This window comes from Rhincodon typus, chromosome 21 (assembly GCF_021869965.1).
Source record: "Rhincodon typus isolate 14 chromosome 21, sRhiTyp1.1, whole genome shotgun sequence".
NCBI classification, from domain to species: Eukaryota; Metazoa; Chordata; class Chondrichthyes; order Orectolobiformes; family Rhincodontidae; genus Rhincodon; species Rhincodon typus.
In genome coordinates, this window is record NC_063352.1 from 29,384,367 (window position 1) to 29,398,410 (window position 14,044).

Sequence of the window (14,044 nt, forward strand, 5' to 3'; positions counted from 1 at the left end):
AGCAGGCTGAAGTTTAGAAGCTGTTGATGTCAGTTTGAATCTTGGGATTCTTGTGTAAAAGTGGCTTTGCTCATAATTGAAGTAGCCATTCATTGCTATGGAAGGAGTGACCTCTTCGTTTTGAGTTTGGTTAAGTTGCTAATGATCAATTGCTTTTGGAAGCGTACTGATCCTGTTACATCTCACCAACTGCACATGACACACTACTCAGAATCTACTGTAACAAATCATTGCCAGGGAAGGACCATGGGCTAAGCAAAAATCCATTTCAACTAACATTACACTTATCAAAGTTGATTTTATCTGATTTTGAACATTTCCAAATATCTGTCATGTCCTACCATGTAATTGCTTGGCATTAGGCACTATTTCTATCATGCAATGGGATGCATTGCTATGCTGCCTCCCTGATTCTAGGGTTGAGGTGGTCTCAGAATGGTTACAGAGTGGGAGGGTGAACAGCTGTTGGTTGTGGTACATATTAGTACAAATGACATAGGTTTTAAAAGGGGTGAGGTCCTGAAAGCAGAATATAGCGAGTTCGGACACAAGTTGAAAAGTATTGTGTTGAAGGTATTGTTGTCCAGGATCAGTGCCATGTACTAGTTGGAAGAAATAGCAGGATCTATCAAATGAATACCTGACTGAAGAGATACGAGGGGATTGGTTTCAGATTTCTGGGGAATTGGGACTGATTCTGGGGGAGATGAGACTAGTACAAACAAGATGGGTCGCACTTGGGCAGGACCAGCACTGATGGCCTCGGGGAATATTCCAAAGAGTAAATGGAGAGGCTTTAAACTGAAATGGCAGGGGTGGGTGGGTACCATTGTTTGGAGTCAGAAAAAGGGGAATCAAGGACCAAGAACAAAATACAGAAACGGGAATAGGTAAAGTGATAGGTAGAGAAATCAATACCCGAGAACAAAGCGGCCACGGTGAAAAATAATGAGAATTGAATAACTGTGTCAAAACGACAGGCCTTAATGCTTTGTGCCTTTTAATGTGCAAAGCGTTCACAATAAAGTGGATGAATTAATCGTGCAAATTGATTAAAAACAGGTATGATATGGTTGGGATTATGGAGACGTGGCTGCAGTGTCACAAGGGATGGGAACTGAACATCCAGGGTATTCAGTACTTAGGGAAGACAGACAAAAAGGAAAAGGCAGTAGAGTTGCTTTGCTGGTTAAAGAGGAAATTAATGCAGCAATTAGGAAGGATATTTGCTCCAACAATGTGGAATGTGTATGGGTAGAGCTGAGAAACAGTAAGGGACAAAAACCATGAGTGGGAGTTGTATATAGAGACCCCCAAACTGTAGGGACATTGTTGGCAATGACATTAAACAGGAAATTAAATGTGCAATAAAGGAAATTCTATAATTATAGGTGATTTAATCTGTGTGTATGGACCAATACATTGAGGAACCAACTCGTGAACAGGCCATCATAGACTGGGTATTGTGTAATGAGAAAGGAATAATTGGTAATCTAGTTGTGCGAGACCCCTTGAGTGTGAGCAACCATAATAGAATTCTTCATCAAGGTGTAGAGTGACGTAGTTAATTGTGAGACCAGGGTCCTGAATCTAAAGAGAGCAGACTACGCTGATATGAGATGCAAGTTGGCTATGATGGATTGGGGAACATAATTTAAAGGGATGATGGTAGAAAGGCAATGGCAAACAATTCAAAGAACTGCAACAATTGTTCTTTCCTGTCTGGCCTAACATTAAAACTGGAAAGGTGGCCAAACAAGGGAAATTAGAGAAAGTATTGTGATCCAAGGAAGAGCCATACAATGTAGCCAGAAAAAACACAGATCTGAGGAGTGGGAGCAGTTTAAAATTCAGCAAAGAAAACACAGGGATTGATTAAGAAAGGGAAAACAAAGTGCGAGAGTGAGCTTGTAGGGAGCATAAAAACTGACCTGTGTAAAAGTTTCCATCAGTATGCGAAGAGAAAAAGATTGGTAAAGACGAATATAGCTTCCTTACAGAAACAGAGACTTTATAATGGGGAACGAAGAAATGGATGACCAACTAAATACATGCTTTGATTCTGTGCTCACAAGGTAGGACACAAATTAAATAGCAGAATGTTGGGAACACAGGTTTCAGTGAGAGGGAGAAACTGAAGGGAAATTGGGATTGATGGGTGGCAAATCCCCAGGACCTGAGAATTTCTATCCCAGAGTACACATTGATGGTCATCTTCCAAGATTCTATAAACTCTGGAACAGTTCCTACAGATTGGAAGTTAGGTAATGTAACTTGTATTTTAAAAGCGAGGTAGAGAGAAAACTGGGAATTATAGACCAGTCAGTCTGACATCAGTAGTGGGGAAAATGTTAAGAGTCCATTATATAAGATTTAATGGAAAATAGTGGCAGGATTGGACAGAGTTAGCATGCGTTTATGAAAGGACATCTATGCTTGACAAATCTACTGGAATTTTTCAATGCATGTCGTGGAGTTGATGAGGGGTGTGGTTTATTTGGACGTTTAGAAGGTTTTCAACAAAGCCCCATATAAGGGATTAATGTATAAAGTTAAAGCCCATGGGATGGGAGATAGCGTATTGAGATGGATAGAAAACAAATTAGCCAATAGGAAACAGAGGAGGAATAAACACATCTTTTTCTGAATGGCAGGCAGTGGCTAGTGGGGTACAGAGGGGACCAGTGCAAGGAGCTCAGATATTCACAACGTATATCAATGATTTGGATGAGGGAACTAAACGTAATATTGTCAAATTTACAGATGATGCAAAGCTGAGTGGGCGGGTGAGCTGCAAGGAGAAAGCAGCGATGCTTCAGTGCAATTTGAAGAAGCTGAGTGAGTGGGCAAATATGTGGCAGCTGCCATGTTGTGTGGATAAATGTTAGGTTATCCACTTCGATAGCAACAATTGGAAGGCAGATTATCATCCAAATGGCTATAAATTGAGAGGAGATGCATATAGAGACTTGGGTGTTCTTGTACACCAGTTGTTACAAGGAGGCATGTAGGTTGGGTTGGGACAGGGTGGTGTCCTCATTGAAACCGATGACATTGTAGCAAGACGGGACGGGTTAGATGCAGGAAGGATGTTCCCGATGGCGGGGAAGTCCAGAACCAGGGATCACAGTCTAAGAGTACAGGGGTAAACCATTTAGGACTGATGAGAAGTTACTTCACCCAGAGTGATGAGTCTGTGGAATTTGCTATCACAGAAAACAGTTGAGGCCAATCATTGTATGATTTGATGAAGGAGCTGAATTTCATATTTGGGGCTAAAGGGATCTAAGGATGGGGATATCTGGCACAGGCTATTGAATTTCATGATCAGCCATGATCACGAACAGTGGAGCTGGCTTGCTGAGCTAAATGGCCTACAGCTGCTCCTCCTTTGTATGTTTCTATGCATTGGAAATTGATCGATTGATTGACAAGAGTAGGAATGTGTGTTGCATTGTAGGTGGCTGCTTTCTTATTGATTCAGTTGTTGTGTTTTGTCAGTTTGGGAACAAATTAATTAAATATCCATAAGAATAATGTGCCTCTTCTTCCTGTGTACATTTACAATGTTTCTATTATCAGGCATGTGATGCATGGCAGAAGGAAGCTCAAGAGGCCAAAGACAGAGCAAAAGTGGCAGATACTGACCGGCAAGTAGTATTACAACAAAAGGAAGAAGTGGATAAACAGCTTAAAAAGCTGCAGGAGGACTTTGATGCTTTATATCGATCTCCAAATTTTCCTCTTCTAAGAAACTATGGAGATATAGACAAGCTTCCACTACCAAAGCTTCATTCTATACAAAGTCAATTGCGTGCAGATTTGGACCTTGTAGATGGGGTGAGTTGAAAATTGGGTTGTACATGTAACAAACAAAAGCAGAATTTTTAAAAACTACCATTGCCTTCATCAGTTTAAAGCTCTGTTGCATTCTTCAGCTCTGTGTATGAACACACAGCCTGCTGTAGAACATACCCTGTATACACCAAGAATATCAAAACAACATTTAGAATGGGCTGTTGTATAGTAGCCGTCATACAGTGCCAGGCAATGACCATGTCCAAGAAGAGAAAATCTGATCATCTCTCCATGACATTCAGTGGCATTATTTGCCATCATTCAATCCACTTCAGGCCAACATCTTGGGAATTATCAATGCATGGGCTAGCCACATAAATAGCTTTTGCTACAAGAGCCCATCAGAGGCTGGGAATTCTGCAGTATCTCACCTCTGGATTCCCTCAAAACCTGATGTATTATCTGTAAGGTACAAACAGTGTGATGGAATACTCCTTCCTTAACTGGATGAGTGCAGCACCAATACCACTTGAGAAGTTTGACACTATCCATATTAAATGAGCTGATTTGATAGGCACCCTACCACCACCTAAGTATTCAGTCCCTCCATTAACAGCACAAAGGCAGCAATGTGTACTATGTACAAATATGCACTGTGACAACTTGCCATGCTTCCAGCTACAACACCTTCAATAACCTTGTAACTTCTATCAACAAGATGAAGAACAACAGAAGCATGGGAACAAGACCAAATTTAGGTTCACCTCCCAGTCATACACCATCCTGACTTGAACGATCTCACAGTTCCTTCGCTGTCACTAGGTTAAAAACCTCAAAACACCCTCTGGCAATAAACACTGACCTTGTCAGCAGAATTCACATTCCAAAACAAATGAAAAACAATTCTAGTTTCTCAGTGATCTATACTGAATTAGCTAAATTGATCATTTCAGGCCTGAGGTAAAAAAAGAAATCAATATGAGGTTCTTGCTCTTAATTATTATACAAAGAGTAGAAAGTGTTTGTGTGCATGTTTATTGTCAGTAATGCCTTCAGTGATTGAATAACCCACTAGAGTTTGCTGTCGTGGCATGTAAACATGAAAATCAACTTCAACAATGAAGTACAAAATATGTCTGGTTTTACTTGTGATTTTCAAAAGTTTGTTCACGGGGTTTGGGTGTTGCTGGCTGGGCCAGTATCTATTACCCATCCTTAATTGCCCTGGAGAAGGTGGTGATGAGCTGCTGCCTTAAACCTCTGCAGCCCTTGGGGTTTAGGGACGCCCGTAGTGCTGCTAGGTGGGGAATTCCAGAATTTAGACTCAGACAGCTCCATGGTAATACTTTGAGAGAGAGAAAGCTACCTTATTAGGCTAGATGTTTTATTAACAGCACCTCTGCTGTTACATTGGCCATGCGCCCCCAGATTAAAACTTCTTACGGCCCCTTTTTTCTCCCAGGTCATAAGACTCCTTAGCAATTATCCTCCTCGGTGGCTTGCTGGTCATTTAGCTGAAATCAAATGACTTCTTGTAAATGCAGCAATACCAAGTTGTCAACCCACCAGCAGATCTGATCACTGCCAAAGCGCACAGACAACGGCATGTGAGGTGCCCTTCGTTGTTGGTATGCAAGTGACCATAATGCAGGCCTATTCACAGGCTTTCATCCTGTCACCTGTAACTCTGACATTGATCACAGAGGCTCTGTCTCTGACGACCCTCTGGTCTGCCGCTGGAAGGCCACCTTGAGTGAGCTGTTGACTTCCATTAACAGAGGACCCCTCAACGGAAGACAGCAGTGTCATGGCCATGTGGCTCCTAAATGATACCTCCATTGGACAAATTGGCCAGCTCTATTTGTAGAGTGGGAAGCCGAACAGTTCCTAATCCTTTTCTTTGTAAGGTTCCCTGAGGCAGGAATGCATCAGGGAACTAACCTGACAAAGCAACGCCTTACCCCTTTTTCTTAACATCTCTCAGCCTCTGGTGGGAAATTCAGATCTGTAAGCATGTAATTGTACGAACTCTTCATTGAAAATATTAAAGGTAGTCTTGTGTACACAGTGTAAAAACCTTGATTGTGACTTTCAAAACCTGGTCAGGTTGAATTTTAAGAAAAAAGTATTTGAGTACAAATGTTGGGATTGTTACAAACTTAAATCATTACATGCAGATCACATTTTATGTTTCCATTCAAAACAGGTAATTTATCAGCTCCAGTCGAAGAAATGCATTGTATGCCAGGAGCGGGACCGTTCTATATTACTTCAGCCTTGCCAGCATTATGTCCTCTGTGAGCACTGTGCACCTAACAAAATTGAATGTCCCTATTGCAAAACTAAAGTAATGAATTGGTGATGAATATATTCTAGGTACATGGGACTAGCCTTTTGAAGAACGACTACACTATCCTAACAATTCGAAGCTGTAGTGCCCCCCTCATGTCGGAAATATTTTAAATTACGCAGTGAGTATATCCTACCCTACAAAATATAACATTTATGTCTGTATTTTTTCTTGAATTTTTTTTTTAGTATGTTTAAGCTCGTCTCTTTCCCTTGGGGAGAAAACTTGCCACGTGCATCTTGGTAAACCAGTTTATCAGTGACTTCAGTCCATTCTTGAGCACGTTAGCCATACAGTTTACTTTGGTCTGACTGATGTGCTTCACAATGTTGCTGCATTTCCATCACTTTTGCAGATGCCCTGTGTTTACAACTGGTTCCTTACCGCATGCATTCAGAAATAAAATTGAAGTAAACTCAAGGCACTTCAGAATCATAGTGTAGGATCAACTTGCTGTGTATTTCCAATGAATATTGCATGCAGAGCACTGCAGCTTTAGCATTTTTATGTTCTAGTATTTTACATATAAAATTAAAAAGGAAAAAAATTACTAGGTTATGTGAAGAGGTTTAATTTCCTGTAACGCACTTTGTTAACATGGGTTTTTTTTTGTTTAGAGGTTATAATAAATTTGCTTTCAAGCTGCTTTGTAGTTTTTTCCAGAACATGTGATAATATAAAGCTTTGTATGTGTACTGTGAAACCTGTTAATAGATATTTGGTATTCAGATTCTTACTGTTAAATCATAGTACAGTGAATATTGTTAGATTTCCTATTCTAATTAAGTACTATTATAAATATTAGTATTGTGCAACTTGCTAGGATTTTTACATTTTACAATTTATAAATTAAGTGCAAACTTTTATTGCTTAAAAGAATAACCAGCAGCAATTTCATAATGGCACATAATGCTAATCTGAGCAAACAAGCAGTCTGAAAAAAAAGTTTGCTATTTTATATAATAAAATGAACCAGGCTTATTTTTTTTTGTTTCTTCTCTGGAACAAGCTGCATTGACCAGCATGTGGTTGGAGATTTTTGTAACTAGCATCATGGAAGTTTTAATGAATTTTTTTTTTTCTTCAGTTGGTGCAACTCTTAGCCTTGTAATCATTTTAAATGACAATGTCTAATTTCTGGCCACTGTTACTAAGTGCCTTCTGCCTTGCCTAAAGCTAAATTGCAACGACAACTTCTGTCAGACAGGCAAAGGTACTTTGATGCGAAATCTTTGCACTGATTATATATACACACACATATATATTTAAATATATAATTAATGCAAATCTTAGACCAGCTTTCTCTTACTGTAAAGACGTTAGGTGCATAAAATTCAGGATGAACTCATATTGAACATAGATGTTGAAATTGCCAGTTTCTTATTCTGTCTGATCTAGAATATAGTTAGCACCGGAGGGTGTAACCTGTGCTCGTTCTTTCTTACACTTTTCACTTGACTAAACAGCATAATATGTACAGGTTATAATTAAGAATGAAAAATTGACCTATTACTGTGTTATTTGAAATAATTTGTCTTCTTTTTGTCATTCTGTATCAGAAGTCCATTAATAACATCGCCATCAAAGTGTGGAAGTACCAGTTAGTGATGGAAAGATACCAGCTGTTTAAAGAAACTAGTTTATTTTCAAAAAAAAGGAAAAAAAACTGGTTCATTTGGATTGTGAACTGTTTGGAGTGAATGAAACATCAATTAATCATGTAAGCCAATTGGCACAAATCTGAGTGTATCTTAAATTTGTAGTGAACCCCATTATTGCAAAGTCCATGTGCAAATAAGGATTATTCCTGGTCCTAATTGGAACATTTACTTGATGCAAATAGTATTTGAAATGTTGCATTAGAAATGTTCAGTTCAGTATGGAAACGAGTTATTTTCATCAACAGTGCAGTTGCAACAAACCTTAATATGTAAACTTGCCCCAGACCCACTTGCTTCCTTAGTAGAAACCCAAACAAATGCAAGAGCAGAAATTAACTTTTTATATTAATTAATTAGAATGAGATAATATAATTTGTATTTTCAAAAGATCTTTCAAGCTTACAAACACCATTGCTGTATAAATTGTTGGATTAGTGGCCAAATCAAAGTCAATCTGAACTGATTTCCTACTTGTACTTTACAAGTTTGAAAAGAAGCATTTAATATATGTCTTAAGTTTATAAGCACCTAATAAATGTTGGGGCCATTGTTATGTGGAAGTCTAATGCCTGTATATCTGTGGGATGAAGAAGTTAACTTAATACAACGGTTAAGGACCAACTTCACAATGAGTAAAGCACACTGCCATTGTCTATTACTATATGGATACATTTATACTGAGTGTAGTAAACTGAATAATTTATGCTCAAGCTTGCTGTGGTAGAGATGACATTTCAGTATAAAATTCCTGTCTCTGGGATCTCGAATCTCTGTTTGCACATCAATTTTAATAATGCAACGAATTGCAAAATGCTTGAGTAAACACTGACTGTGATTTGCACTTAGCACACAAAATTTCTGCACTTTGTTGAAGAGTTATAATGGACTTCTAGACCACATGTTGTCTTTGCCAAAGAACTGTTCTGTATAGCAATTTATTATCTGTAGTTTTAACAAGACATGTAAATACTAAACGGTAGCTAGTTATAGGCAGAATTACTGAAACAGTGACCAAAATTAGAAATTTTAATTCTGTATTGTGTTCTCAGTAAGGGTAAAGAGATTCCACTTTTTTTGTATAAAAATCACGCTTATTACATGAAATGCTCTTTGATCACAGACTGCTAACATTTCTTTAAAAAGAATGTGGAATGTATGAAGTTCTACAGTTATAAAGTACATTGTATTGGGTGGAAAAAATACAACATAAAAGCAGTCCAGATTTCAAGGTTTACTTCTGTTCAAGGTTATTGTGAAGTAAAATTTTGCTCGGTATTTTTTTAAATATAGTGGCCATATGCATCAATACTTAGTTAAATTGCTTACAAAATTTTATAGTTTGTTTTTTGTTCTATTGAAATTTGTCACATTTATGATAAACCTATTACATATTAATACTTGTGCACTACTGTTGGCATTGAAGAGGAACTGTAACAAAACTAGCTCGTTCTTTACTGCATGTACTGTACTCTGCCATATTCATCATGGAATAAGATTAGTTTTGGAAACAAAATCACTGTTCACAACTGTGGACTGGGATGTGGTACTAATTGTACATTTGCTAAGTTAATCACAGCCCAGCCCTTTGCAAAAACCTGGCAACCCAGCCAGGCAGTAGTAATCAGAAGGGGTCTCCCAGTGTAAACTATTGACAGGAGAAACAAAACCAAATGTAAATCAGACTTAATGATTCATTATCACGATAGGACAGAATTGTCAAAATCCAGTCAATTCTCAATTTGAGGGGAAGAATTCGCAATCACTTCTTCCAAATACTGCTCCTTTAGTTCCAAACGCCAAAGTCTTGAAAATATTTTGCTGAACTGAGATTATCAGTTTGTTGGCCATACTGTTTCTCTCCTCCCCTTCCTGTTTGAAAATTGTGGATCATTACTTTAACAGATCATAAGTTCTTTTGCAACAGCCAGTCAGTCCCAAATTTGTTTATTTAAAATCTCCAGGTGGCAGATCTTTAATTCTGGAGGTCTATTTTTGATGGCCTGTTCTTCAAAGCTTTACTACCATAAGTTGTCTGCATAGGATTTAGCTGTATATCCATCAATATTCTGCATAAATCTTCCTATTGAGATAAACTTAGCTTTTTGGAGAAGTTGTCTGAGCTACAAACCTTAGTTGTCCTACCTGAATCAAATATTTCTTCTATTCTTTAAGGGTGTGTTTACACTAGCACAGTTAATGTCACTGCAGCAATAAACTTTGTGTGTAAATAGATTTCTCAGTCTGACTCCAAGTATTGGGAGAGAACTTGGGGAAGTCCCAGCTGCTGGAGATTTCAAATACAATTGCAGATTCCTTATCACACTGCAAACACAGTCAATACCCGCTTTGAACTCAAATAGCCACTGTTTATTGAAAAGCACAGATGCACCCCATATCAATATTCATCTCTCATTCTGTCTATACTGTACTGTCTGTCACTCAGTTTATATTTATGATGCACTTTTGGAACAGGTGGTCAAAATTAGAGCAATGAAACTCAGTATAAACCGTTGCAAGAGAAGGCAGGGTCCCATTGGAAGTTGGTTCATTTTGCACTTCCAGCATTTATGTAGTTTTCTATTTGTATAGAAGTGAAATTAAATTGGAACAAGACCCTTGCACCTCCACTGGTGCTCTTTTTTTTCCCAATTGCTCTCTAAGTTATTGAATGATCTGGGACTGTGCCTGCACTGAGCTTAGTGCCTCAGTGTCCCACAGGAACACTGCATTTCTGACTGCTGCAGTGCTTGGCACCATTTTACCTGCCCTGGCTGCCCCCTCTCTCTTGTTTCCGCCACACACAAACAAACACACATCTTGACAAATTAAAGTACCGGAGCACTTAACTAGAAATCTGCAGTGCATACATATGGGACACAGAAATATCCCAAAATAATTAACTACAATTTGGTACAGCTGTTTCCTTAAGCTACACAATGAATCAGTATTAATTTTCTTTTTCCATGTTTCTCCTATTTATCAGGTTTCCAGTGTTACTAGTGAAAAGTAAATATATTTATAGATTAAACATAGATTTTCTTATCCACATGCTCTCTGTTAGACATTAACTGTTAAATATGTACATAATAAATCAAAGTAAATGATCAAGATCAGCAAAGAGCGTTTTGAAAGTAACTTGCAAGTGCCAAAACTGCCTTAAAAGATCATTCAAACCATTAAATGCCAAAATTTACCCCCAAAATTCATTTTACAGAATAATTAGTTGTGGTTTAACAATATTCCAAAACATATTTGAAAGGGAAAGATACCTGAAGATCACGGGGCATCCTTAGTAATGAATTGACTAAAAAAATCCGATCCTTCAGGATCAGGAAAGTGGTGCGGTTACATGCAGTATGCTAACGAGTGAATTGATGAAATTCCCATAGTGAGTAGCTTGTCATTGCTGTACAAGTGGAAATTAATCTCTCCCCAGGTGTGTGAAGTTACTGAAGGTGTTTGTATACAAATTATTTCCTCTCTTACAGTAAACTAGTATTAGGTTTCTTGATTCCAGAGTGGAGCACAGTTCTGCATTAGGAAGAGTTGTTTCAAAAGATGTCTCCATCGTTACTCAGCTCTCTCTAAATCTCCATTAATTCCATCTTAAAGATCTGGCTGGTGTGGTTTACCAGGAGACCATTCCACTAGCAAAGTGATTTTTCACAATTAATGGACCAGCAATACAAAAGGATCTAGTTAACCATTCCTGTTATTCTGAATGCCACAGCCTTTTAACTCCCTTGTTCTGCTTCTTTTGGTGAAAAATGACAAGCATGGTGCAGTTCAACGTCATTCTATTTTTAACTCTGTTGGAGGGCTGATTTGCTTGTGCTCAGGCTACTCTATAGTACCTCCTGCTGAGGGCTGTACTTTATGAATAAACCTGAATTCTCTTTCAGAGTGACATGGTTTGTTGTTAGTGAGTGCTTTAGGGCACACATACTGTGATTATATTAGGTAATGATCCACTTCTGAAATAACTTGCTACCATTCACAATAAAGTATTACATTTCTGTGGCTGTCAGTACCAAACTACTTCCTTCAGGGATTATACGGTGAACTTAAATCTATTCAAGCTTATAAACAAAAAATGCTAGGCTTCACCGTTGGTCACATGCAAGAAATTAACTTCTGGCCCTGAACTTTCCACCCTAACACTGGTACTGTATTGGGCACATGAGCCTGGACAACTTGTATCTTTCTAAGATTGTGAATCATCAGTAAGTTGTAAAGATTTTAGCTTTGCATTTATTTTACCTCTAAATTTTTACTGCTGGGATTCAGCATGTGGTGGTGTGCCATCATTGTCAGAAGGTGAATGTAGTGTAATGCATGATGACCAAGGGCCTGAGACTGAACTTCAATACACTGACATAAACCATTCTACTAATAGTCTTAAGATCTTAAAATACTTGTTTTAAAAAAAAAAAAATTCTTACTGGGAACAGTTTCTATACAAACACTTTCAGATTCTTTATATGCAAGTTCCTCAGCCTGGGAAGAGCAGTGAAACAGGAAGTAAAACTCCTTTCTCAGGGTATAAGGAACAATCTGTCATGGGAGTTTGTCAAGTATTATATGGATGTTGAGCTGCCTTTATCTGTTTATTTTGGAAGCTCACTGAAAGGGAATAGCATTATGACTGGGCAACAGTAATGAAGGGCTGTTGGAAGAATCCTGCAGCCAGTTGCTGTGCACATCACCACTTTAAATACAACACAAATCCAAAAAGATTCTGCCCAATTTATCCCATTTATAATCATGTTTGTGTCTTGCAGCGTTATTTTGTCATGGCATATAAAGTTGACTAATTTCAAATTTCATTGCACGGGTAGTGTACAGCCAAACCAGTGAATAGTTACTTCAGACCTGTAATCGAGTATTTCATCCACTCTGTTCTCCTGGGAATTTTGACGTTCAAGAAAATCATGGGAGATGCAAGAGTTGAGTGACATTACTGGCAAAAAATGTATTACAACAGTAACATATCCGGACTCCGTGTTTTATGTATTGACGTGGAATAGCTCCTATCTTAACTCCTGTTTAAATATAACTGAAATATTGTCTTGATATTAATTTTGTGGTCAAAGCGAGACCTTAATTGAATATTATGGGAACTTTTTTCATTTTGTGTATTAATTTATGAAAGCCTGTTGTATGCGGTCTAGGTGAGTGTATACAAACAGAATGGTGATCTGAATGGAATGTTCTTTTAGAAGGTATTTATAAATGCATAATCATTTTACTCTAGTTCATTGTTTAAATTGTTAACACTTAAGATTTTTACACTATAGCATTTATGCAGTGGTTTACAGAATTCATGGAATTATTTTTATTATCAATATGGGAATTAAAATAATTTTTGATCCTCAATATTCCATTATATTAATTGTTTTCCTTTTTCACCTAGCCTTCATTACATCATGACTTCCTGCTTTACCTGTCGTCTCTTTGAGCTATAACGCCCTGCAACGTATTGAGGAGTTTGCCAGGCTGCCCTACTTTTAATGCAGTGCTGATTGTTGAATGTGCAAATTTAGGGCATTGTACAGTTGAATGTTTACAATAGCTTCTCTTTGTGACCCAAGTCAAACACAAAAATTCTCCATACTTTGGCATAAGTTAATGGTTTCATTCAGTCCATCTTGACAGATATGAAAAGTTAGTTTTGCTGTCATTAAAGTTTTTTTTCCTGGATTTGAGATATTTACATGAGGAAGCTATGGCCAGACTTGCAACTCCCCCATGGGGCAAACTCCTGATCTAAAGAATGAAGTCGTATTTACATAAAATACTACTTTTGCAGCATATCAGAAGAAAAATAACCTTTTCATTCTGAAATCAGTGAATCAAACTAGCAGTTTGCATTTAGCAAGTTCACACAATGAAATGGATGAATAGATAATCTGTTTTGATGTTAGGTAAGGAACGCTTGGAATTCAGTTGGGCTTGACTCTACCCACAAGATGGCAGCAGTGTTCTGCTACCCACTGTCGGGATATAAGTGAAATTGGAATAGACTATTCGGTCTTTGAAAGGGCTCTATCCAGCTCTACACCTTGTTATCTAATTCGTGAGAAGAATTGATAGCAAGTATTTATTTAATTCCTTTCTGATGGACACTTCGTTTTGAAAAACGGAGTTAATGATATGAAATGCACTTTTAAAAAAAAAAGTCCTCATCTTGATTCCGGTACTTTGCTAAGCTTAAATCTGTTCTCTGCTTACCAAC

At 37.9% G+C, this 14,044-nt stretch overlaps 1 protein-coding gene across 4 annotated transcripts in view; it reads left to right on the plus strand.

Annotated features, from left to right (window-relative positions):
- Positions 1 to 13,185, plus strand: part of unkl (unk like zinc finger) — a 58,408-nt gene extending 45,223 nt beyond the window's left edge. For 3 of the 4 annotated variants that reach the window (XM_020518604.2, XM_048609295.1, XM_048609296.1), the window contains 2 exons: positions 3,583 to 3,840; positions 6,005 to 13,185. In XM_020518604.2, the coding sequence (XP_020374193.1) occupies positions 3,583 to 3,840; positions 6,005 to 6,160 (414 nt within the window). In that variant the 3' untranslated portion in view covers positions 6,161 to 13,185. The remainder of the gene's footprint in view (positions 1 to 3,582; positions 3,841 to 6,004) is intronic. The other variant, XM_048609294.1, reaches the window with a different exon arrangement.
- Positions 13,186 to 14,044: the final 859 nt, after the last annotated feature.